The sequence below is a fragment of the Dipodomys ordii genome, unplaced genomic scaffold (assembly GCF_000151885.1).
Source record: "Dipodomys ordii isolate 6190 unplaced genomic scaffold, Dord_2.0 Scaffold168, whole genome shotgun sequence".
Lineage (NCBI taxonomy): Eukaryota > Metazoa > Chordata > Mammalia > Rodentia > Heteromyidae > Dipodomys > Dipodomys ordii.
This window is the reverse complement of record NW_012267384.1, coordinates 266,122-292,101: the sequence shown is the minus strand read 5'-3', so window position 1 is coordinate 292,101 and position 25,980 is coordinate 266,122. Positions and strand designations below refer to the sequence as shown.

Sequence of the window (25,980 nt, the reverse complement as noted above, 5' to 3'; positions counted from 1 at the left end):
AAAAAAAAAAAGATTTTCAGGTCATTGTGATTTGTGGAAGTCGTTGAGGTAGACTTAGAGTCTAAGATATATATGAGGGTTAATTGTAATGGGAATCCATCCTTCTTGACTTATTGGGCCTCATTAGAAATATTAATTTTGCAGAATGGTATGAGAAATTTTAGGTGACAGAAAATTTCTTAGTTGTGAATTTGACCTCTTGTAGTCTTGTGACTCTAGACAGCCTAGACAAATACTATCCTGGTAATAAAAATAAACATTAGGTAATGTTCTCATCTCTGAAAAGAAACTAGGCAGAGAGCCAAGAAAAAAGTCAGGCTCAGAACATAATCAGTATGCTCTGCCCCTTATACCACTGATGTTGGCAATTCAGATACCTTTGACATAGAAGGTTAAGAAAGACTGAGTGGGAGGTGACATTTGCAGCTCAAGGTATTATTGATAAACATAGTTGGGGAGCTAAATATAACTTTAATGATTCTAATAATCATGAGAGGTGGACTGTCATCAAACTCATTGAATGTTGTAATATGTCCATTTTCAAATTACTTTTGTTCTAACATGTCTTTAGCTATTTAAGACCAAAATAGCATACAGAAGGATCACAGTACACATTAGAATTAGATTCAAGGTTTCTAGTGAGTGAGTTATCAATATGATCAACTGAAGATTTATTTGGGTATTACTGGAGATTGGCACATCCAAGTATTTAAGTAGACCATGAATAACCTAGACTGTTCTAATAAATCCCTTGTATAAAGTCATGACTATGATACAATTTCAGTAAGCCATATTGTCCTGAATACTGAAGATCCTCTATCCAGTGGTCACATGGATCTCTAAAAATATTAAGGGCTCTGTAGCAAATTAATGCATGATTCTCTATGATGCCCTGTGCCACATAACTCAAGACAATATACACAGTGAGTTAAATTTTCTCATCAGGCTAACTCTGTGCTCTATAGGCAAGAGTGAAATAACAAAGTCGGTCGTCATTTTGTAGGTATCTTCTGACTTCAGTAAAGAACCCAGGTAAGGGGAAGATTGTGCATGATGATAGGGTAGCACTCCATTGCTCTGGAAAGAAGAAAGGAAATGTGCCTGAGTGAAAGCATTTGATTCTTCCTTTTGCCTTGGGAAAGTTACATGGTGACATTATTATCTCCAAGAAATGATCCATCCCTCTCTGGAAATTATAACAGTACATGTAAGCACCATTATTACTTATCTTTAAGTGTCTAGGCATATTAGAACTGATACAACAAATCTGTTTCTGAAAAGAAGCATTGGTCACTTGTTGACCATTCCTATATTGGATTAACTTGTCCTTTGACACTCAGGATCCATTACTCCTCTAGAAAAACCTTCAAGAATCTAACAAATACACTTAAAATTGTTTAAATGAATCTGAACACCTATTTTAAAGGAGTGACTGACAATCAAATGATTCAAGCAGAATATATTGGCATTTGTAATTTTAGTGGCTTAGTACAGTATGTCAGAAAATAATGGCAATGGTAAGCTGTCATTTCCATGGTTTAAATGCATTCTTCAACTTCTTAAAATTGCCTTAACATATATACGATTGTACATTCAAAGCAGTCATTTTGGACTTTATCTTTGAATTCAGTTACTTTTACTTCTTTATAGATAACTTCAGTTCTGTAATTCCTATTAAAAGTCATTAAACTGCTGAAAATACAGGGTGTCCTGATATAGTGGCTCATGCCTGTAATTCTAACACTCAGGAGGTGAGGTAGGAGGATTATAAGTTTGAGGCCAACAGGGATACATAGTGTTACTCATCTGAGAGAGAGAAAGAGATAGTGAGACAGAGAAATAAAGAGGAGAGAGGGGAGAAGGGAGGAAGGGAAGGAAGAGAGGAAGAGGAAGAAGGGAAGGAAGGAAGGGAGAAAGGGAGGAAGAAAGGGAAGGAAGAAAGAGATGGAAGGGAGGGAGCGGGGAAGGAGGGCAGGTAGGGAGGGGGAAGGAAGGGAGAAAGGGGGGAAGGAAGGGAAGGAAATAGGAAGAAAGGAAAATGATAAAAAGAGAAAAAGGAAATAAAGAAAGAGAAAATATAGATATGGGAAAAATTTCTTTTGGACAAGATCCCCAAAGCACTGTGAACAAAAGGAAAACAGACAATAACATTTATATCATGAAGAGAACTAGAGTTTGTCACATGAAATGAAATTAGCCAGGCACAAAAAGACAAATATCACATGATCTCACTCATTTTTATTGGAAAATGTAAGTCATAGAGTGGAATGGTGGTGAGCAGAGGCTAGGGAAAATAAGAGGAGGGATGAAGGGTGAAGATCGGTGAATAGGTTCTAAGTTTTAGATAGATAGGAATTTAGAAGTTCTGATGTACTGTTGTAGAATAGGTTAATTATAAAATAAACATGTATTCTATATTTCAAAAATCTAGAAGAAAATATTTTGAATGCCCACATCATAAAGAAGTGGTTGCAGTCTGAGAAGATGAGTGTTTCCCTTGATTTAAATATTGGACAACAAGCAGAAGCTGCAATGCTGTGCTCCTCTACCTTGCTGTCCTAATGAAGTGTTGCTTTCTCTTATCTCCTGTCAAATTCTTTTTCTTTGAATCAGGAAGGGACCAGACAGATCAGGAAAGAAACTGACTGGTTCCTATCAGATAGCCAGGGTCCCTTACAAAGATTACATTAGAGAAGACTTCACTATGAGCCCAGTGGCAAGTAGCCACTGTTGGGAACTTCTGATATAATTATGATTAATCAGAATGTCAGATAAAGTCATGTAGTTTCAGGTTGGTGATGTGAAACTTTGGCATGAGTAATTCCATTTTTTAAAATTGTTTATTACTATAATTGGATTATCCTTAATACACTCCAAAATCCAGGACAAGATGGTGGGCTGTGTGGGGAGAAGTGGAATTTCTTATTTTTCATGTCAGATCTTTCAGCAGTATATACTTGCTCTTGGAGACAACTGTGAGTCTCTTCAGCCTGTCTCCCTGGTGAGGCCCAAAGGCTTCCTCTTGAATGCCTGGGAACCATCCTCCTTAGGGGTGAAGGACATGAAACATATCCAACTCAGACAATGATCTACTAATACAGAAATCTGTGGCTGTCTGTCCAGGGAAACACTCAATGAGACAACAAAATAAATGGGGGAAAATGAGTCTAACTCTACAATGAAGACCCTGTCTACCCTTTCCATTTAGAACCTTAACTTCCACCACAAGTGGGAACTCTTACCTCTTCATACATTTTGACGTTTGCTCGCACCAGGACTTGAACTCAGAACTCAACACTCTTGCTTGCCTTTCTTGCTCATAGTTGGCCATTAAACCACTTGAGCAAAGCCTCCAGCCTGGCTTTTGCTGATTGATTGGAAAGTCCTGAGCTTGCTTAGAGCTATGATCCGCCAGGCCTTAGCATCCTGAATTGCTAGGATTATAAATGTGGGCTCACGCCTGACTCTGGATCCTACCTCTTCTCACACTTCTACTTAGGAATACTCTTGTCCACTGCTTGAACAACATCATCTCTGCCCTGCAAAAAGATTATTCTATCCTGAAATGAAAAAAAAACGAACTTTACAACTTTGTTGGGGGAGAGAGGGTTGGGTTGGGGGGGGGGAGAAGATAGCAAGGGATGGGAAGGGGAAACAAAGGAGGAGGCTACAATGCTTGATAAGAAATGTACTCATTACCTTGCTCATGTAATTGTAACCCCTCTGTACAGTATTTTCACAATTAAAAAAAGGAACAACAAAAAAAGAAATCTCAGTTCAGGTGACTATAAAGTGACAGATGATGCTACAACATGGGTTCTAACCCCTACTGTCTGAACTTGAATAGAGTATTAGGATATTCTATCCCTATGTTCAGTTAAGCCTGGTCATGTCTTCCTGGGACTTCTCTACATCCCCACTCAGCTCAAAGTAGTCACAAAAAGATGAGACAGTCATCCCATTACTGTCAGAATTGATTTTGTTGCTCTCTCAGGAAGGGAATGCGCAAAACCATACATACCCTCCCCTTCCCTTTATGAAGACATGGTGGACAGGAAAACACCCAGGGCCAGGGAGAATGTGGAAGTGAGTCAAGCTTATGAAATGTGCCAGATAGAAGGTAGATGCAAAAGCCATGCTGGTGGAATCTTCCTGCATGCATGCCTAGTTTAAACCATGATCTGAAGTAAACTAAACAAACAAGACCAATCAGCAAAATTCCCCCATGAACCCTTAAAAGTTGTCCCCCAACCCTGTGACAGTGCAGCAGGAACTTCAGCCTGTGCTCATTGCCCAGCTGCCTGCTGGGTGTGTCTCTTGTACCAGCATTCTAATTAAGCTTTTCCTTTCTTTTAAAAAAAGATGCATATATTGCACAACAGATACATGTCCTGAAGCATCACAGGGTACCCATAAGGATGTACTATTTTTGTCTGCTCGCATTTTAAAACATTATTGAGATTTTGATTAAATCATCTTTTTAATCCTGGAAATCCAGTGATGGTATTGAATTCTCTTGCTGACAGGATAGCTGTTGAAGTAGAATTCGAAGTAGGAAGGGAATTCCAATTCTCTGGCTTTGTTTTGTTTTGGTGGTCAAGGAAACAAAACTGGGATTTGAACTTAGGGCCTTGTACTTGCCAGGCAGATGCTTTATTACTTAAGCCATGCTTCTAGCACTTTTTTTGCTATAGTTATTTTCATATAGGTTCTCATATGTATACCCAGGTGGGCCTGTACCATAATTCTCCTATTTATGCCTCCCACATAGCTGGAGTGATAGGTATGTAACACTATGCCTAGCTTTCTCTATTGTGGATGAGTTCTTACAAACTTTTTGCCTAGTCTGGCCTTGAACTTAAATCGTCTAAATCTCTGCCTACCAACTAGATGGATTACAGATCTGAGTCACCAGATCCAGCCTCCATTCTCATGTTTTATATTTTTTTAAAAAAGTGACAAAAGATTCCCTTTATTAAATCAGTACACAAGTACTGGAATATAAATTTTTATCTTTACTGAAACTATTATTCCATATTTTTTACCTTAGTCTTTTCATTCTATTCCTCAGGTAGACTACAGAAGAAGCCAAAATCAATACAGCCAGGCACCATTGGGTATAATCGGTATAAATTTGGTTTATTTAATCGCATCTAGCAAACTTAAAGCTTAGCTAACATCACATGCTGGATTGCTCTAGTTTGGCACTACTGGGGTTTGAACTCGGCCTCATGCTTATGACGCAGATACTCTACTACTTCAGCCACAGCTCAACTGGCCTATTTTGAAGGCTGATGCTATCTAGAGCTTTGCTGATTTCTGAATGTATGCAAATATATGAGCAAGCCTAAAAATTCCATACTTCTTACAACTCTCATGTGAGAAATGGCCAGGCATGTGAGATAAAAGCCAAAGTAGTGCCTGGGAGCAGGGCTAGGGCGGGAGCTGTGTAGACTGTGGACAACAGTAAATGCTGATTCTTCTTATCTGGACTCAGCCACCAAGTGTGAAATGAAAACAGGAGGGCAGCCAAGAGCTAGAGCCAGTGGTGAACCAAGACGTTTATCCTGAGTTCACTCAGGACCAGGCCATAGTTCCATCCGCATCATTGATTTTCCCATAAATGTGTTATTTCTGCTCCCTATGAAGCCAAATTCTGGAGGCTTAGAAACAAGAGAACCTCTAAGCAGTTGGAATACACAGCAACCAATATAAAGTCTTCAGTAGTATAAAATGTAGGGCCCAGAAGAGGTCCAATTATTCATAGTGAGAGATTTCAGAGAGTTCTGAGCATCGTTGGTTTCCAGAATCAAATGCTACTTCCTGTTCTTGGTCCATATTTATAGCCTTATGTGAGTCTACTAAAAATTAATTATTAATTAGATGAGTGATATGGAATATAAAGAGCAGAGAGCTTCGTTATATAAGCCTTTCATGGTAAAACGATTATCACCAACCAGAATGTCTAAACAACATTTATAACAATCAAGTTTCTCTCAGTACAAATGTTTTTATGCCTTTCCCCTAGAGATACAAAATAAAATGTTCCTAGAAATGAAACTCACATGAATGCAACAGATTAATATCTGAGGTCTCTAGATGGCCTCTTAATATACTCAATTCATTACGGGGTTCTTTAATCATTGTTACTACCATTGACATAAACTTCTTACCTAATGGAAGCCATGTACAGAGCATTCCATATTTTCTCTTCAAAGCCTGTCTTTTAGAGTTGTTCACTTTACTGTTGAGTAAACAGAAAGATTCCAATCCAAGTCCATCACAGCACAATCATTAATGGGGTTTGCCTAACATCCAGGATGTACTTTCAGGTAAACATCGCTATAAAACAAATTGCATATGATGGATCTCATTTTCACATTGACTTCTCTACAACAGAGCTTATATGCTACCAGCAGTGGGGGACAGAATCAAAGCCCATAGGTCTGAAGAACATAAAAAGGCAGGAAATAGGGTCCTCCCTGTTTTGCCCAGCCTATGTGTAATATGTGGCTGAGTCTTGTCATAGGTGCCTGCGAAGAAAGGAGACTGCGTCTAAGCAACATGCCTTGATAATAGAAGACATCCTTTGTTTTACTAATGTGTCTTAAGTTGTGAAGTTCCAGAAAAGCCTTACTTCCCTTAGATAACTGGTCCTTGATTTTCCTTGATTGTGTCCACACTTGATTTGCTTTTGCTTATACTTAACATCTTTATAACTTAAGTGCCTTTATCTAGTTTTCTTTGCTTGTGCTCCTTTGTTAGGATAACAAAGTGATGTGGTTTGGGGGCACTTTGTGTTAGCTGCTTTTGGGGCTGCTGGTCTTTGAGACAAGAGTCCACCAGCAGTCCTCCCATTCTCCAATAAAGACTTGCAAGTTGGCCTTCTAAGCAGTCGTGACTTGAGTTCCCCTGCAACAGCAACAGAGAGGTGTTCTCCTAGGGAATTCTCTGTTAATTGTGGGGTCTCCATCCGTATCCATATACAAGGATCTTCTTTACTGCATGAACTAATTGGTGCTTCTTCCAAATGAAAGCCAGCACAGTAAAGATATGGAGCTGGGTGCCACAGACCAGGTTGCCCACCGTGTGCTCAGGGCATTTCACACGGGAAACTGCCTGTGTGGTTTTGTAGAGTTAATCATTTCCAGCATTATTATGTTCCTGGTCATGGATTGCACAGATGACTTTTCAGAGAACAGCTCAGCTATTTGACAGCCAGGCTATGTGGGTCTAGTGCACAGTGAACACACCACAGGTGTTTCCTGAAGCAACCAAAAGGTGTTGGCTAAGCAGGAGCGTGAGAATCACTTGTGTGGAAAGACACTGCAGGATTGTCTCTGTGTGAGATAACCACCATCCTGCCAGTAGATACAGACACAGAGGAGCAACAGGAGCAGGAAGAGACAGCAGAGTGCCCTTTCTACCAACTGTGCTGCCACACACTGCTGTGTGGTACTGAGCAAAACCCTTACTTTCTCCCAGTCTCAATTTCCTCATCTGTAAAGTAGGATTTAATAATGCCTGTTTTGCTGGTTACCAGTGACTCATGCCTGAAATCATGGCTATTTAGGAGGCTGAGATCTGAAGATCTCTGTTTGAAGATCTCTGTTTCCCAGGTAGGAAATTCCATGAGGTTCTTATTTCCAATTAAACACCAAAAAGCCAGAAGTGGAGCTGTGACTCAAGTGGTAAAGGACCAGTCTTAAGGGAAAAAGCTAAGGGACAGTGCCTCGGCCATAAATTCTATCCCTAGTACCAGTACATACATGCATGTACACACATACACACATTAATAATAATAATAAGAAGACCTGTCTTACATGTTACCTGGGTGATTCGCCTATTAAATGTTACTTTCTGTCTCCTATAATAAATAGAGTGAACTGAGCATTGTTTACCACATTCTATACTAGAATATATGACTGTATATTTTGTGTAATATGTATGTTTAAGTATATAATATATACAACAATATATAAAAAGGGAAAGGAAGCTTTATACACAGTTAGGAATAAGTAGACAGTCATTATGGAAATCAGTATAGAGGTTTCTCAAAAAATTTGAAAATAGAACTCTTCTATTATTCTGCTATATATACCACTTCTAGGCATATACACAATTCATTACAGAGTTCTTTAATCATTGTTACTACCACTGACATAAACTTCTTACCTAAAGGAAGACATGTACAGAGCACTCAATATTATCTCTTCAAAGCCTTTGTTTTAGAGTTGCTCACTTTACTATCAAGTAAGTAGATACCAATTCTAGTCCATCATAGCACAAACTTCTAGGGGATTTGTCTTTATAATTGTACAATAGAAATACTTTAAAACCCTTTTTTATGGCAGCATAATAGCCAAAATTGGATTCAGCCTAAAATGCACACCAACGGATGGATGGACAAAGAAATTAAGGTGTATAAATAGAATGGAATATTATTCACCCATAAAGAATAAAGTTATAGAAAAAATGGATGGAACTGGAAATTATTGTGTTAAGTGAAATAAAATTGACTTGAGAAAGACAAATATTATGTTTTTTCATATATAAAATCTAGACCTCTCCCCCCAAAAATAACATACAACTGTAAAATGGATGGGACTATTTGGGTGAGGAAAGGGGTCCATCCAGGAAGAAAGGGTAAAGGGAAACTAATTTTATCAAAGTTAGCATGTATGAAAATAGAATAATGTAGCCTGATAGAAAATGTTCTTTAAAGATGGATAGGAGAAAGTAGTAAGAGAAACATAGAGGGTAGGTGTGCATTTCTTCAAAGTATATTATATTCCTGAATGGAAATATCACAATGAAACCCTTTTGTGTGATTAATATGTACTAATAAAAAAGAAAATCAATATGCACTAATGTGTGTATAAAATGAAGACCACTCCTTGCTACCCGTTAATCTACAAGATGCTAAATAACAGCTGTTACTTTTCTTCTTTGTTGTTTAGTTTATTGCCAACAACTTGAAAGATTCCTGGCATCACATGTGTGACCAAATACCATGCATCCTGCCAAAGCAAAGTGGCGATATTTTTAGGGCTGACTTTTGCCAAGGTGCACAATTCCTAATAAGTTTGAAAGAGAAACCTAAATTGATTGATTGATTGATTGATTGATTTTGAGCCTGTTCGAGGACTTGAACTCAGGACCTCATGTGCTTACATGGCTTTTTTCTTTTTCCTTTCTTTCTTTTTTTTTTGGTCAGTTGTGGGGCTTGGACTCTGGGCCTAGGCCTGGGCCTGTGTGCTGTCCCTGAGCTCTTCAGCTCAAGTGCTCTACCAATTTGAGCGACAGCACCACTTCCAGTTTTCTGGTGGTTAATTAGAGATAAGAGTCTCACAGACTTTCCTGCCTGGATCCTCAGATCTCAGCCTCTTGAGTAGCTAGGATTACAGGCATGAGCCCAGCTTTCATGGCTTTTTCACTTACGGCTAGTGCTCTACCACTTGAGCCACACTTTCTTGAATTTTGCTAGTCAATTAGAGGTAAAAATCTTAAAGACTTTTGTGTTCTAGCTGGCTTCAAACCTCTAACCTCAGATCTCAGCTTCCTGACTAGCTAAGATTATAGGTGTGAGCCATTAGCACCTGACTTGAGAACTCTGAATTTGAAGGGAGAGACAGATGCACAAGGGAAGAACTGGCTCCAGATTCTGAAGAGGCAGTATTTCCATTAATTAACACATATGTACAAAAAATACTATCACATTCCAGTGAACAGTGTCTTACACTAATGAACAGGAATCTTCTTTTTGAGACAAAGGAACCTATAGGCCACACGTCAACATTGGTCAGTGCCAGGGGGCTCTCATTCTGGAGAACATCCCAGAGTTGACATGGAGTCTGGGTGCCAACTGTGGGGGCCAAAAGGTGGATGTAATTTTCCCCAAATGGCTCACATTGTCTTTGCATCAGAGCTTGCTGTCCATTTTGCTTAATGTTGAAATCAAGCCATTTACATCCATCAAGATTGGATGTAAGGCTTGAACCAGCATCCAAGAGAGCTAAAGGTCAGCGTTTTGGTACACAGATCCCACAAAACAAGATTGTAATGAACAGAAGCAAAACTTGATTGCCTATAGTTTCTTTCTTTTTTTTTTCTGTTTTGACATTTCACCATCTTACCAGCTCCCTTTTCATTCTGGTACATCTCCTCTAAGAACTTCAGAGAGGCTGCTGGTGCCTCTAAAATGTTTTCTAGCCTATGATGTATGGCTTTCTGTGTTTTAGGAAACTCTCAGGAAAGGTGCTTTGAAGTGTCCCAGTATGTTGTTCTTCTGGAATTGTGTGTGTGTGTGTGTGTGTGTGTGTGTGTTAAAATCATCAAATTTGATCTAATTGACCCTGTCTGGTTATGTGCTTGGAAATATGTAGATTTTTGATGCATGCATGGTATTGACTCATTGGAGAGGCAGGGATCGACAAAGACGACTCAGGATGAGAGTGTAGGGGCTAAAGGAAAGCCTAGCCCTTTGATGTATACTTTTATCCATTTTGAGAAAATATACTTGACACAGATCACTTTTTTTCTGAAAACAAGGCTTTTGTGTCTGCACAGTGCCACATTGTTCAAAGTCAGATTGCGAAGTCGAAATTAGGGAAGCGCTTTCTTCCTCATAAGCAGATACATATGGGCACTCCTGGGCCCAGTCCAGGTTCTCTGAAGTTGCCGGGAGCTTCACCCCCTGGGGGCAATTGGAAGGCAGTTTAATACACTTTATTAAAGCATGATGGTTTTCATAGCCAAAATTTCAGAATGGTTTTTCTTTCTACCTGTTTTGTGTGCATATACACAGTATTGGGGCTTGGGCCTAGGCCCTGTCACCTTAGCTTTTTCATTCAAGGCTGACGCTCTGTCACTTAAGCCACACCTCTACTTCTGGCTTTTTGATGGTTCATTAAAGATAAGAGTCTCTGACTTAGGCTGTCTTTGAACCACAGTGTTCAGATCTCAGCCTTCTGAGTTGCTAGGATTATAAACATAAGCTGCTGGCAGCTGGCCTTTTCTAGTTCCTTTAACTTCCACCAAATGAGTGGAGAAGATAGGTACAGGGAACCTTGTCCTGACTCTGCAAACCAAGCTTTGCCCATGGTAAGAGAAGCTCACTTCTCCCTATCTCCCTAGTGCCCTACCCATTGTTCAGGTCTTACAGGTTGCTTTTTCCCAGAGCCTCTCTGCATTACCAGCCAAGGCACTACAGTACCAAAGTCTGAAAAGTCATGCTCTGCTCTTGGCCTCACCGAATCTCATGGAGGCAGGAAGGCAGGTTGAGCCAAGGATTGTATTTTCTCTGGAGTTGGAGCCTGAGGTAGAGGAACATCACAGATGCATGGCACATTCGACAGGGAGCACAGGCGTGCATTTAAATCATGCTATATCTTACTTTTTTACTGATGTAATTGTGAAATATGTTCTTTTTGCATTCATAATTAGGGGGTGGAACAGATGGTGAAGGCTTAGTTTCAAATAATCTGTCATTAAAATAACCTAGCTTACTGGTAATTCTTCTCTCTAACCAGAGTCAGGTCATAAGAAAAGAGTTTAGGGTGATTTTTTTCCCCCACTGGAATGTACAAGAAGGATCCACTAATTTCACAGTGGTTACAAACATGGGAACGCTCCCTAGAATGGCACCAGAGTAAGATGTCCCTGAGAACTGGGCTGCCATGGAAAATGCTTTAAAAAAAAAAAGGAGAAGCAGAGACAAAACTCCTATGACAAATATAAATCCATTTAGCACAATGCATTAAACATTAGTATACCTTCAATCATGAAGCTGTAGTTTCATACCCTGCAAGGAAATAACCTCATCACTTGATAAATACTGTTAGAGGCTTCAGCTTTTGGGTTAAGAATCTGTGCTGTACACTTTGTATGTTACTCTGATGTCAGGGTGGGGGGGCGGATATAAATTATAATTACAGGCATTATTATTCATAGATGCTACAGCTCCTGACTTTAGAATCAAGCCTCACACCTTGTGTGTGTACCTCATAGACTTATTGGGATGTGACAAAGGAAATCTCCTATCAGCCCTGTCTGGATAGCTAAGAACTGTTTTCAGTAATAAGAAAACTGTCCTGATAAATCAGATACTTTCATGTCTTCAAAATGTCTGTTTTACTGTTTCTTCGAAGATTTTTTTGTTCTCCATCTGCTTTAAGGGGAGCAGATAGATTTCCTCATGGCTTTATAATAAATCTTCTCCAGGAGGGGCTAGCATTAACATTTGTGTAGCTTCTTTTTCATCTTAATCCAACCTTAGTTAATAATCAGAAAATTCTACATAGTGGGTAAGAAGATGTAATTAACCCTTTGACCCCAGAATCTTAATTGGCGCCTGTTGAAAACAGTGGGCAGTTTAAAAAAAAATTAAAAAGTAGCCTGCAGTGATTGAACAGCACAGTATATAATAGCTTGCTCAATTCAAAATTTTTTTTTAATTTCACAGAACTTTCAGATTAATCACATTTGGTTTCCAAGACTACTGATTGAATGTTTCCTTCCTCCTCCCACCTTTTTAAATGGAGACACCCAAATGAAACCAATGTTGATGCTCCTCTTCAAAAGGTTCTGGGCAGACAGACACAGCTACCCATAGACAGGGATGACCTTGAGTCTGAAGGTAATGGCTATGTGCCCAGTGACTTTTCAATCCATTTTTAGACCCAAGATCACCCCATTCCCTAGCTGAAAGGTAATCAAATCTGAGTTATGGATATTGTCTCAGACTATAGATAGATAATGAACCAAAATGACAAGCATAAAAGCAAGCAAATATAGTTAATTAACCAGGTTTTTCAACCTTGATTGTAACTAACCAGTAACCTGACTAGTTGTTCTTCCCCTACTAAATTAGCCATTATTTTTAATTGAATTGACTGGATGTCATTGAGTCATGTAGACATAGACTCATTTCAGTCTCACTAGGAAATTGGAACATGTGTGAAAGCTTCTATTTTTTTGCCAAACGAAACTGGCCAGTTCTTAGATGGCTTCTGCTTTATAGTGTCAGATGTTTTGCCTCCAGATATTTCTTTCCCCATGATGATACCCAAACCTCCTATAATACTCTAGTAAGCACACAGGGTCTGAACCTGATGATAAAAGTCAATCTCTTTTGGTGTGGCAATGACATGTCTCTCCAGGAAGAACTCTATATACTTGGGAAGACAATGAAAGAATCCACTTAACCCTGATACTACAAATATCAGGATATTTCCCAGACCGTGGTCCAAATCTGTGGTATGGAAGTGTGCAACTGGTCTAATGACTCATCAAACAGGTTTTGGAGAAAGTAATTTCCCTCTTAATCATTATGGAATATAGTATTTGATACCAAGAAGAGAGCATTAATAGAACTGGATTTCATAAGCTGTTAGATGCTGGTTAGTCCAAGTTAATTTAGACTTTGTCTCACTATCGAGAAACTCAGTTTGGTTAGGAGTTCATGAAGCTAACAGAAATCAGCTAATGTTGTAAATGGTTAAATTATATTCTGGTAGTGCAAAGAATTTGATCCTGGTTCTATCACTAGCTGGATGTGATCTTACCCAGCCACTTCACATCCATCCCTGTGCCTCAGTTTCCTTACCTGTAAGATAAAGAATATCTCTATGTCAGTTCCATCAGTTCTTTCTTTGGGAAGATGGCTTACTCAGGTGTTATGATTGTGCAGGAAACTATGGCTGTTATATTGAATGAAAAACCTAGCAAAGCCCTATTCTCCAAGGGAAGGGTCAAAGGGAGATGACCCTACAATCTCAAGTCAACCTCTAGAGACATTTTGTTTAAGGGGTAAAACATGCTGAAGTGAGACTCTCCCCAAACTTCTAGAAAGGAGCCTTCTATCCCTCTCCACTGCTTTAGCTATATTGAAGTGAGTACTGACTTCACTACACCTGAAACCAGCACAGAGGCCAGTGTGTAAGGCCCAGAATGTGCAAAAGGTTATATCTGCCCAGGTCCTGAAGGGAGCAGAGAGGGATTGACAGTGCTACAATGTAAGGAGCCTACACTTAGTGGTTTTTTTTTTCCTCCCAAACTTGATTCTAGAGAAATCTACTGAGCAGAAATAATGAGGTGACCTCTTGGGGAAGTAACTTATGAACTTTCTTGACATTGGACCTCTTTCTTCTACGCGTAATGATGGGATTTGAGCAAATCATTCAAAACAAGTGATAAAACTGCTTAAGAAGTCATAGGCTGCTTCTCAGTGTAAATACTCTAACTTCAGAAATGCTGTGAATATTTATCATTTCATTAATTCACACATATCAATTAGAGAATGTTTATTTTTAGTGGAAAACAGAATTAGTTATTGAGTCTGTCTGTCAGGATACAAATCCAAACTCCAAACACAGGATGGGCCTGTTGCCTAACTTTGCTAAGTATCAATTTCCTTGTGTATAAAATGTAGATGATAACATAATTACTTCATATGATACTTGTGAAGACTTGGAAAGACAGTACATGCAAACTGCTTGGCACATATTTATACCTGTTATTGTTATACAGTTAGATAAAAATTGGTCGATTAGATAATTTGCTTTTTGTAAGGAAATATAAATTTTGAATTGTTTTTCAGAACTTACTAAATCAGTGGACAGGGTTGGATATCATCCACAAGTTCTGATCAGTGTTGGGCAATGAAAAGTGGTCAATAAGTATGAAAAGCCATGTTTTATGTTCATTTAGAAATATACATAACTATATCTGTCACTATCCATATAAACATATGTATGTCAATGAATATAATTCATTGCTTTTGTTTGTTTAGAAATAGCTGGAATTGGGGCTGGGAAGGTGGCTCAGTGGTAGTGTGCTTGCCTTACATGCAGGAGGCCCTGGGTTCGATTCCTCAGCACCACATAAGCAAAAAGAAAAAGCCAGAAGTGGTGCTGTGGCTCAAGTGGTAGAGCGCTAGCCTTGAGCTGAAGAGCTGAGGGATAGCGCCCAGGCCCAGAGTTCAGGCCCCATGACTGGACCCCCCCCAAAAAAAAAGAAGAGAAGAAAAGAAATAGCTGAAATTGGTACAAAACAGAGATTTATTTCTTTCTCTCATCTGGAAGCTGGTATGTCTAAAATCAAGGGGCCACATCTAGCCAGGGCTTCTTGCTACATTGTCCTGTGGCAGTAAGTAGAAGGTTGAGTGATCATGTGCAAGAGAAGGCAGCATGAGAGAACCAAAATCCATTCACAGGGAACCCACTCTTGAGACAACTCACCTGCCCAGTGAAAACAACATTCATTTTTGGCCTATTCACCACCCAAGGACCTTGGCCCTCAACACTGTTACCCTGGGGATTCTGTTTCCAAACCATGAACTTGGGGCATGTATTCTAACTATAACATCTGTATGCATATAAATATTACACAAAATGTTCAATATTTAAGAAAATTGAACTGACTGCTGGGACTTGAAGATGTGTGTGTGTGTGTGTGTGTGTGTGTGTGTGTGTGTGTGTGTGTGTTAGCTAATACTGGGGCTTGAATTCACTCTTACTTGGCTTTTTTGTTCTCCAAGCTGTACTCTATCACTTGAGCCACAGCTCTGCTTCTGGCTTTTTGCTGGTTAATTGGAAATATGAGTCTCATAGACTTTTTTGCTGGCTGTGAACCACAGTTCTTGGATCTTCACTTCCTTAGTAGCGAGGATTATAGGCCTGAGCCACCAGTCCCTGGAACTGAATTTTACACACATCTTTCATCTTGTTCTATTTACAACAGTGCATTCTTTGTTTCCACATGTGTCACTCATATATAGTTCCTGCATTTGCATTGTGTCCTGCACTGCAAATTCACAGGCTTCACCACCACTATGATTTAAAACTTTCTTTTCTAATGGCAAACTGCACTTGTGCAGTCCACTTTGATCAAAATAAACAACAGAAAACAAAAGACGCACAGGTGATGGAGGATGTGCAGTGATTTGGGTGATGTTGTCAGTGGATTCCATGGTATTGTGCTCTACCAACCTAACCTTACTGGAACTACAGCCCTCAGCGTACAGAGTCCACCGAGGTTCTAAGTTTTGTAGATGTGGTCCTCCTTTCTTCTTTTGTTTTCAGGAGTTATGATAGATAGTAGGTCTATCACAATAAAGCTGTAAAGCAAGGCTGGTGACATGGCTCAGTGGTAGAGCACCTGCTTAGCAACAATGAGGCCCTCAGTTCAAACCCTTTTAACTCAGAATCTTGCTAAACAGGATTGCAGTTTGTAAGATTTCCACTCATAAACATTCACTCATAATGTAGTGTATTGACTTTTGCTGTTTGTTCTAACCCAATAGGCCCTTGGAATGAGGACATGATTTTTTTTTATTAATTTGCAAATTGTTGATGTTCATAGTAGCTCAATTAGTGGTTTTACTGGCCCTTGATAGGAAAGCATTTTTTTCTCTTTCACTTCATTAAAATTTCCATTCCTGTTCAGCTATTTTAATAGAGAATCTTGCTGATTTAATCTCGGTAGCCACTGAATCTCCTGAAATGAAGGCAATGTCTCATAAAATCAGCATGACGTTATTTTATCCATGAACGTAATGTGTCTTGATCCAAATGGCACAGACATCAAGAAGTCCTTGAAATAAGAAAAGCTTATAGTCTTCAGCTCTTTAATTTGCTTGTCTATAATACTATGCTAAAAGATCTTTGGACTTTCATTACATGCAAAGAAAAAAAATGGTCTTAAATTTAGTGTGTTGTTCTGTGTTGGTTGTCTTATTAGGCAAATCCCTCTCTGTATATTTATTGACCTGTTTATATGTGTGTGTTTTTTTTCTCTCACAGTCCCTGGATGGCTTTGTATTTGCACTAAATCAAGAAGGAAAATTTTTGTACATTTCTGAAACAGTATCCATCTACCTGGGCCTCTCACAAGTAAGTTGAACAATTTAGATTTTTGGTTTTGACTGTGTGGAGGCTCCGTCGGCCTCATGCTTTCCCCCTTTTTTTTTCTTTTGAGGGATATTCTATTTAGCATGAATGATCAAATTTTGTATTTAATGGCTTCTCTTCGACCCTTCTAAGTCAATGAGAGACTTCAGTGCTAAATGTTCAGAATAAACTTGGGCTCCAAAACTTCAGTCCCTCTTCCCACCTACTGAGGATCATTATTAATTTATTGAGAACAAATGAAGTTCCTTCCCTTGGTTGTTTTGAACTTTGAAACCTCTGTGCCCAGTAGGAGAGGGCCACACTAATAGGGCTTCCCTTGTGTCCTATTACTGGATGTTTATGGAGTAGCCTGCATTATCCTGGGAGCTGACACATTGGCAGGAGTCATTTGGAGTCAAGGAATGCTGAAAGAGACCATTAAAATGTGTTGCAGGGAGGGTTCCAGCATGGTTATATGTTGCCGCCTTTGCAAATGCTTCCTAATGCTGGAAGACAATTTCATAAAGTAAGACCACCTTTAATTGTTTGCTGTTTAATTGCTCATGCGTGTTTGTCAGAGGGTAGATGAGAAAGAAGATGGAGTCTGATAGGGTGAGGAACACAACCTGGATGTCAGGTCCTGCTGTTACCCCACCCCTACCTCCCCTGCAAACACAAACATTTCAGTTCCACTGGGTTCCAAGACACAGGCCACACATGGACAGAATGCCAAAATACCCCACAGGAACGTCTGCAGATCGGCTCATTATCCAGATATTTTTGTCCATGAAAGTGCTAAACATCTGGGTATTTGTACCCATCCAGGTGATGGGCTGAGTTTGACACTTTCTCTCTGACCCAGTTTAGAGCAGACTGAGGGACTCACCTTCCATGGGTGTGTGTAGTGGGGAGGGGGGAGGAGGGGAGGATTGGCCAAGTTGATCATCTTTCCCTCATTCAGTTGTTCCTTGGAGCCAAAGATGGAGATAAGATTTGCTTCTCTCCTCTCAAGCAAGTCCCACCCAGCCTCTGAATGCTGGCATGGTTCTAGGAAATCATCCAGCACAGGCGAACCTTTTGGCTGCAAGCAAGTTTACTGGGTGAGAGCTAAATCAAGAAAGACACGAGGAAATAATAAAGAGAGATTTGGCATTTGAGAACTGTGGGAGGAGGAAAAACACTGCCAAATTTGATTATTTACTGTGGAGAATCCAAACAAGGGGTGCAATCTCATTTATGCTTCCTCAAAGAACATGCAGGCTATCAACTGTAGCATGTTAGAGTAATTCTGTTTTATGTGGACTTTAGAAAACCCAATGATAGAAACTGAGCTATGGTTAAGTCAGTATTAGTATTCTTGTATCTCATTGAAATCTCTGGTTTGGTAATAGCCTTTAATAGATTCAAAGCCTCATCTGAGTCTGCTTAGGACCTAGTATTGAGAATCTCCCTTTTTGAAATTGGTCTGCCACCATGTTATTAAAATACAAGATAGGACCAAAATTACCACCATTTCTTTCACAGTGATGCCTCTATTTCTCTGTTTATGCAGAGTCCCCAACAAAGTTTAATAAGCCAGTGAAGAAGAAGGATGAAAAATTAGCTTAAGCAGGTAAATGCTAATTAGGGAACTCCTGAAAGCATCCATTATATGCTAGCTCCAAACACATTTTCCAGCCCTGGTTAGTGGTGTAATCCAAATTCTGTCAAGGCAACTGCATTTTCTGTAATTGAGATGTGTATGTTTGCTTTGCATAACAGATGGCTCTGTATGCTTAGACTGATAGCTAGGAAAATAATAATTGCATTATTCTGGCCAAAAGAATATTAGCTCTTGGGTTTTGGCCATTTCAGTCAGTCGTCCTGCCAGCACAGCATATGCACATATATGGATTGGATTTTCAAGGAAATTGATGCATCTGGAATAGTGTGGCCATCTGAAATATCATCTGTTCAAGAAAAATTTGGCTTTAACCCTGTGCTGCTTTCTCCTTAAAAGCAGTCTATTTCTCTGTTTCTGTACTGCAGCCCTCAGTCCATCTTTTCCTAAAATGTGAAACAAATTATTAGTGTTTCTACAGAATAAAGTCGTTAAATGGAAATGGTAGACTATCTGGCAGTATCTATCCAATCAGATCCGGCCTTCACCTGAGATGGCTTTTTAAAGTATGTTCAACTAGTCCATCCTATGACTTACTGGGGCCAGACTATGGCTGGGAGGTGCTGTGGCTTCTCCTGGGGTGGGCATTGCCAAGGCTGGCAGTCACATTCACAGGCTAAGGTAAGGATATTCCAGACAGGGGGCTTTATTGGCCTCCCATCTGAAAAGATGAGAAATAAATTGATGGAAAAAAAATAGCCTGCCACTGATGGCTCATGCATGTAAATCCTAGCTACTCAGGAAGCTGAGAGCTGAGGATTGTAGTTCAAAGCCAGGCATGACAGAAAATTCCATGAGACTCTTATCTCCAGTTAACGAGAAAAAAAACAGAAATGGAGCTGTGGTTCAAGTGATAGAGCACCAGCCTTGAGTGGGTGGGAGGCAGGGGAGCTGGGGGAGAGAGTTCAAACCCAGAACCAGCACAGAAAATGATGAAAGGAAAGAAGGAAGGAAGGATAGAAGGAAGGAAGGAAGGCAGGCAGGAGGAAGGGAGGGAGGGAGAGAGGGAAGGAGGGAAGGAAGGAAGAAAGGGAGGGAGGGAGGGAGGAAGAAGGAAGGGAGGAACAAATGGGGGAAGGAGAGAACTAAAGAAAGAAGGAAGGGAGAAAGATGCATTTTTTACTTGCTTTCTTGGTTAAAAACCCTGATCAGTTCCCCACCACTCAGCCTTCTCTGAAAGGAAGAGCACCAGCCATTGATGCTGACTTAGTTTGCATAGAGATTAAATGAGTCATACCAGGTGATGGCACCCAGAGCTCCGAAGACAGCTATCCTCCCTCCTATAATGGAATTGGCAGAAGTGAAAAATGAAGAAAGAAAACAGAATGAGTCCTTAATGCTGAAAACGTAGCCATGATGTGTGGCCAGATTTTATGAAATCGCTTCCAAACATAAGGGGCTTAATCACCAGAGAATCAAAAAAAAAAAAAGGCATTACATGGTAAATAAAAAAAGCATTTGTAGTTGATATAGGGTTTTAAGGCTTAGAGAAAATATTTATGTGTTGGCTTATACCTCTTCTTTCCACAAAGGATTTGAAATAAACATATACAGTAAAAGCAGTGTCAAAATAGGACAGTGTAATGGGGAAAGGGGATAAACAGAAATTGGTAATCTGTTGCCACAGAGTAGGAGAGCATCGAACATGCTTATAAAATGAGATATGAGTCATATAAAGCTTCAGTTGTAGCTATGAGCTTCCTGGTAAGCAAAGCAAAAAGTGAGATACAGTCAACAATCAAAAATTTAAAAAAAGAGTATTGCTTCTCAAGAAACTGCAATCAAGAAATCAGTCTCACAGAGGATTCCTTGAGAGCCTGAGACATATATTATATCTTACAGATTTGCTTCCAAAGGAGTCTACTTCTATACAGCAAGGCTATAATGATCTACCTGGAAAATGTAGACATGTACTGTAAATCTTATGAGCTGGAGAAATCCCCTGCCCCTGAGCTATGGGCATGCTGAAGACCATTTTGAGAATAACATTCTGTCCTGTAATCCAGGTAGTACTGAATACAATAAGGATTTATTTATGGGGCTTCAAGTCAGGTTTCCTTCATCCTCATTTCCTTCTAAATCCTTACAAAAAATACAACGGTAGAATTCCCAGAGGAAGAGGACCTGGGTTTCAGTTAACCAAAGCATCAGCAGGAACTGAGGTTCTCTGAAACCACTTTGCCTTGTGAGTAAGGTGAGGGATGATGGTAGTCCCCTACACCTGTCCCAGCAAAACAAGTTACTGGAGCCCTGGCCTCCAACCAAAGGAGATTCAGCACTTGTTATGTTAATGGTCATGATGTCATTAGAAACTACCCTGTGCACAGCTGAAGCCTCTCTGGGATTGTATTCTAATCACCCCCTCATTGCCTCCAGTGCCAGTCACTGCTCTGCTTCCAGCCACATCTCCACCCTCATAGGAGACATTTCTTGGAGAATGTCAGCCAGCCAGACCATAAGGATACAGAGTGGCTTGTCCCAAAGCCATTTACTGAAAAGAGGCAGGGTGGTGAGGATATAATGAAGGCTAAAAGAGGTGAAGGTGAATGGGGGGAAGGGGGACGGGGAGATAAATGATTAAATTTTGTTTTCCCGCTCCAAAATTCCTGCCGATATATTTACCACAAACCCCTCTCCTACATCTTGTTGTTCATCTCCATGGCTTAGATTTCTCTGCATTTGTTATATAGAATGGCAAATAAAATTACAGCTCCAGCACACAAGTACAAGGTCAAATAAATGACAGAGCTCAGTCTATTTGTGAAGCTATTCTGAAAGGGAACCGTGGTGCCAAATGTGGTTTATTTGAATAATAAAGAAGAATTAGATTCCCCTGATAACTTGGCTGAGGGCCAATAAATCACTGGAGGTTAAGAATGCTTTGCAACTGCCTTGTCTTTCTTTTGCTTCTCCAAAGTGAAACCCTCACCTCTCCCATCCTCTGTTGTTCAGCACAAATCAAGTTAAGGTTAGTAAGTGCTTAATATACTTACTTCCACGTATGTAAATGCTATCTATATATTTCTTGAGTGGACTGAAAAAAGAAGACATTAGCACTCCTTACAAGTTATTACTCTTGTGTGGTATCATCATATGCTACAAAGTGGTGTTATAAAAACAACAACCACAAAAAGGATATTATTATTTCAGTCAGCACAGAGCTTTCAATAGCATAGCCAAGTGTTAGCATTGTTATAGTGAATAGTCTAAATGTGTTCAATATGAAGATAACTGGAGTTGCTGTACAAAATAAATGCAAATATTACTTCATATATCTTTTAAATTTTTCCAAATAAGCATATCTCAACATTGGACAAAAACAGAAAAATAGATCATTTCATGCAGCTTGCAACAACCTTTCTCTCTCCCCATGGCCCAGCACCACTATCTGTAAGTCTGCATTTTTTTCCCCCTGTACTAATCATAAAAAGTTCATCACTTCTGGATACAACAAAGAAAAATGCCCTTTTGAATGTAGAAGCTCTGAGGGTTTAGAGACTATTGAGAAAAAAAAATAGAAGTATCAAAATAATTCAGAAACAGTACAAGGCACAGTGGCACATTATCAATTTACAACATTTAAATTGATAAATGCTTGGTGGTGAAGGCCTACAAGGGCACTTTGAAAAGCAAATAGCGACCTGGTGAAGAAATTGATTTCCCACCCCCCCTCGAAAATGACTGCATGATGCATCATTTGACTGCATGCTGTCCGAGTGCTTGACAGAGATAATCTCAGCAATCCCACGGGTGACCTTATCGTGCTCACCAGGGCAACTTTGTCTACGTTCTGACTTTGTGCATGTCAAGGTTCCTCCCGGCAGGATCCTTGGGGGTGGGGGTGGGGGGGAAGTTCCTCTGTTCGATCCAGATATTGAACTGATCTCTCAACCCCCTTTCCCTTCCACCCCCCCCACCACCCTAGCAAATAGGCAAACACGCCTTTTTATTTCCTCCATAATTATGAATGAGCCAGACAGAGGAATCCAGCCTTGTGCTGTGCATCTTTGTGGAAGCCCTTATTGCCTGTTTGTTCACATGGGTCTTAGGTGATCATTTATAGTGGCAGTAATCTTGGTATCAGAAAGAGCAGAAAAAAAATTCCCTGGTATTCTCTTAGGGACAGCATAACCATCTGAAGGAAAATCTGAAGCCTTTTTTCATCTGCATGCTTGCAGATTTTCCCCCTTCTCTCCTAGAATCTTGACATAGAGTCTTGAAACTACCTTAATGCATGTATGTTACTTTCTATAACATGATCCTCTCTCCACCCTGTGATTGTCTATTGTGTCCTTACAACTTTAAACTTGTGTGGCAATGACACAAAGCCCAGGGTCCTGTATTGCCTTGTGTTCTCTGCCTTGAGTTATTTGCAGAGATTTGATGTAACCCACAAGATTTCTTCAGGACCACTGGTATTTGGAAAGTATTTTTCTTCAAGAGAAGAATAATTGTCAATTTTCATGCTTTACTTTTTTTTCCCTCTGTTGGTATTTATGTATGTGCTGTCTGTTTATCAGTCGTTGATAATTAGAATTCTTGATTAGCCATGTCTTGAAAGCAGCAAATCCCTGCCTGGCTTGGCCCCCTAAAGCTACAGTTTCCCCTCTGCCTTTGACACCCTCGGCTCACCATCTTCAACCCCTTTTACCTCCTGCTTTCATCCACAACATTAATTCTGAGTGAACAAGACGTGCTTCCTTGCTTTTGACAAGATTTGCTGCAGTCTCATGCGACAAAAACCCAACACTCATTCCAGATTCAGAAAGTAGGATTTATAACAGCATTTTAATTTAATGTTGGATGTCGAACATATAAAGAGATCACAGTAGTACTAGAGCTGAAAATTGATGCCTTTTTTATTAGTGTCCTCTCAGAAGTGGGAGAGACGCTGTTTGTGCAGTGGAGCACAGAACAGCCCAGGCAGATGAATGAGGATATGCTATCTGCAAGGAATCATATTTCAAGCCACTGTCGGCCTCTATTGATGTGTTCAGAGTTGAAAGGTTATGCTAGTAAATGCCATCCGAATTTCCAGCATTAGAAATCGGTAGAATAATCTGCAGGCTGTCACTTTATGCTCAGCCTAAATGTACTGTGTGTGGATGTTTGACTTATTCTAATTCCAAATTAATTTCTTTTTACTAGTGCTTTTCTTTTTCTCCCGCCACCCCCCATGCTCAGTTCCCCAGATGGGACTGGTTTTTAACAGGTCTTCAGGACAGGCCAATGTCTGCCAAAGAAATGTGTACCATGGTGTAGGAGAATCATGTCATGCTTGTTTATTCTTTTGAACCTGTTTTACCAGGCAGTGAGACCGAAACACAGGACTTGAGCAAACAGGAGAGTTTTCTTGTTAGACTGGACCATTCAAACTAGGCTCACCTTGTCCCATGGATATACAGAAGGTACTCTACATTGCTTGTTAATTCCTGGAATTAAACTGAGCAAGAGAGAAAAAGAAGACATAGTTGTGTTCATTTTATGAATAAGGAAATCTAACAAACACTTTCTGTGAAGCGAGCTAGTTCATTTGCATGGATAAAAATGGTATTTCTCAGATTCACTTCCGGAGTAGAGCACTAAGCAAAACTCAGATTAAGAAAATTTAGCCATCACTCTAAAGTCTGTAATTTATTCATTTTTAAATAATGAAACGGTGTTTTTCTGAATTAACCCATGCATTATTCATGCAGTCCTGAGCAAAGTAATGTCCTCGGTTTTCTGGAAAGCAATGTACATTTCTTTGCCTGACAAAGCAGTGTTTTCTATATGGTATTAATTTAATGGGTTATTTTATTATGCAAAGTTTGAAAGTAGAGATAATTTCTGTCCATAATGGGGTGCTTATGGAGACAATATATGCAAAATAAAACCTCTCCACCTCAGCCAGCTCTTCATTCTCAGCCTGGGCCCTCTGAGAGGAATGAGTGAATGCAGACTGCTCATATGAAGAATGAGAAATAACTTGACCTGCTGGGTAGGAGGTCAAAAACTCGTTAAATTCATGGGAAATCCAAATTTCATTTCTGTATACACACATTCGATCTATATTGGTTTTAGGGCATACATGAGAAGATGTGGCCTTCATGACAGGAATAACATGGCAACAATTTCATTGTAATTTCAGCTGAAATATAATCTAGAAATGGACTTAAATTGTTGCCTAAATTCTAGAATTAGGCTGATAACAGTAAGCCGGATACCAGTTTTGAACCACAAATACCCCATGACCTTTAGATCTCTTTTAGTGCCACTTTTTCTTTTTGTGTGACAGTCTAAATCTTTAATCTCCTTTCCCTAAACACATGTCCCTTTTAAAGAGACAGATAACAGCTGGCTGAGTTATTTAAGGTATCTTTAGATGTATTCTATTCACATACCTATATGCATCTACAAATGTTTCTTTCTGATTAGTTTTTATGCCTACTGCATTCTTTTTTTGTCTGCGGATGTAAATAATTTCCACAATGGTTCACTGAAACAAGCAAACCAGGTTTTCCTCTGGGTGTCCCTTCTCCTCTTCCTCTCAGTCTTTCACAGCTGCAGATTGACCACATTCAATAACAAGACAAAAATTTTCTCCTCTGCTGTTAATTTTTAATATGCTAGCAGATTAAATCTATTGCTTTCAATAACTAAGCAGAATTTTTTGACAGCAAGAGATACAGAAAGGAGTTTTCTCTAGGAAGGAAAGGAAAAATTGGTGTGAGATTGGTTTAACTGTGGTATTTCCATACATGCATATCATGTACTATGATTTAACTCACTTCCTTTATTACTCTTTCTTATCTTCACTCTCCATTTTCTTAAACAAGCTTAATGGGTTTCATTGTTCTATTTTCAAAACCTCTTTAACCATCTCTTCTTCCCTTCCCTGTCCCACAGGGTCTCAGTACAAACAATCCTCCTTCCCCTGCATCATTTTTTTATTTTATTTGTGAAGATACTGTACAGAGGGGTTACAATTACATGGGCAGGATAATGCGTACATTTCTTACCAAGCATTGCAGCCTAGAGCTCTTGCCTTGCATCCCCTGCATCATTTTATACTCATGCCATGGTTTTATTTTCTGTTGTTTTGTTTTTTAACTCTAGATTCCATTTATGAGATGAGATGCAATATTTTTCTTTCTCAGTTTGGCTTATTTCTGTTAATATGATTATTTCCAGTCCCATTCATTTTCCTGCAGATGACAACTTCATTAATGACTCAGTGATACTCCATTTTGTATGTGTATGTATGTGTATGTGTGTGTGTGTGTGTGTGTGTGTGTGTGTGAGAGAGAGAGAGAGAGAGAGAGAGAGAGAGATCATATTTCCTTTATTCATCTGGTGATGGTCACCTACACTGATTCCACTGAGGTTATGGGAATAGTGCTACAATAACCGTGAGTTTACAGGTATCTCCATTGTGTGATGACTTTGATT

At 39.6% G+C, this 25,980-nt stretch overlaps 1 protein-coding gene across 2 annotated transcripts in view; it reads left to right on the top strand.

Moving 5' to 3' along the window:
• Npas3 (neuronal PAS domain protein 3) overlaps positions 1 to 25,980 on the top strand; it is an 883,936-nt gene that overhangs the window by 623,239 nt on the left and 234,717 nt on the right. For both annotated transcript variants that reach the window (XM_013033452.1, XM_013033453.1), the window contains exon 5: positions 16,803 to 16,892. In XM_013033452.1, coding sequence (XP_012888906.1) covers positions 16,803 to 16,892 — 90 coding nt within the window. The remainder of the gene's footprint in view (positions 1 to 16,802; positions 16,893 to 25,980) is intronic.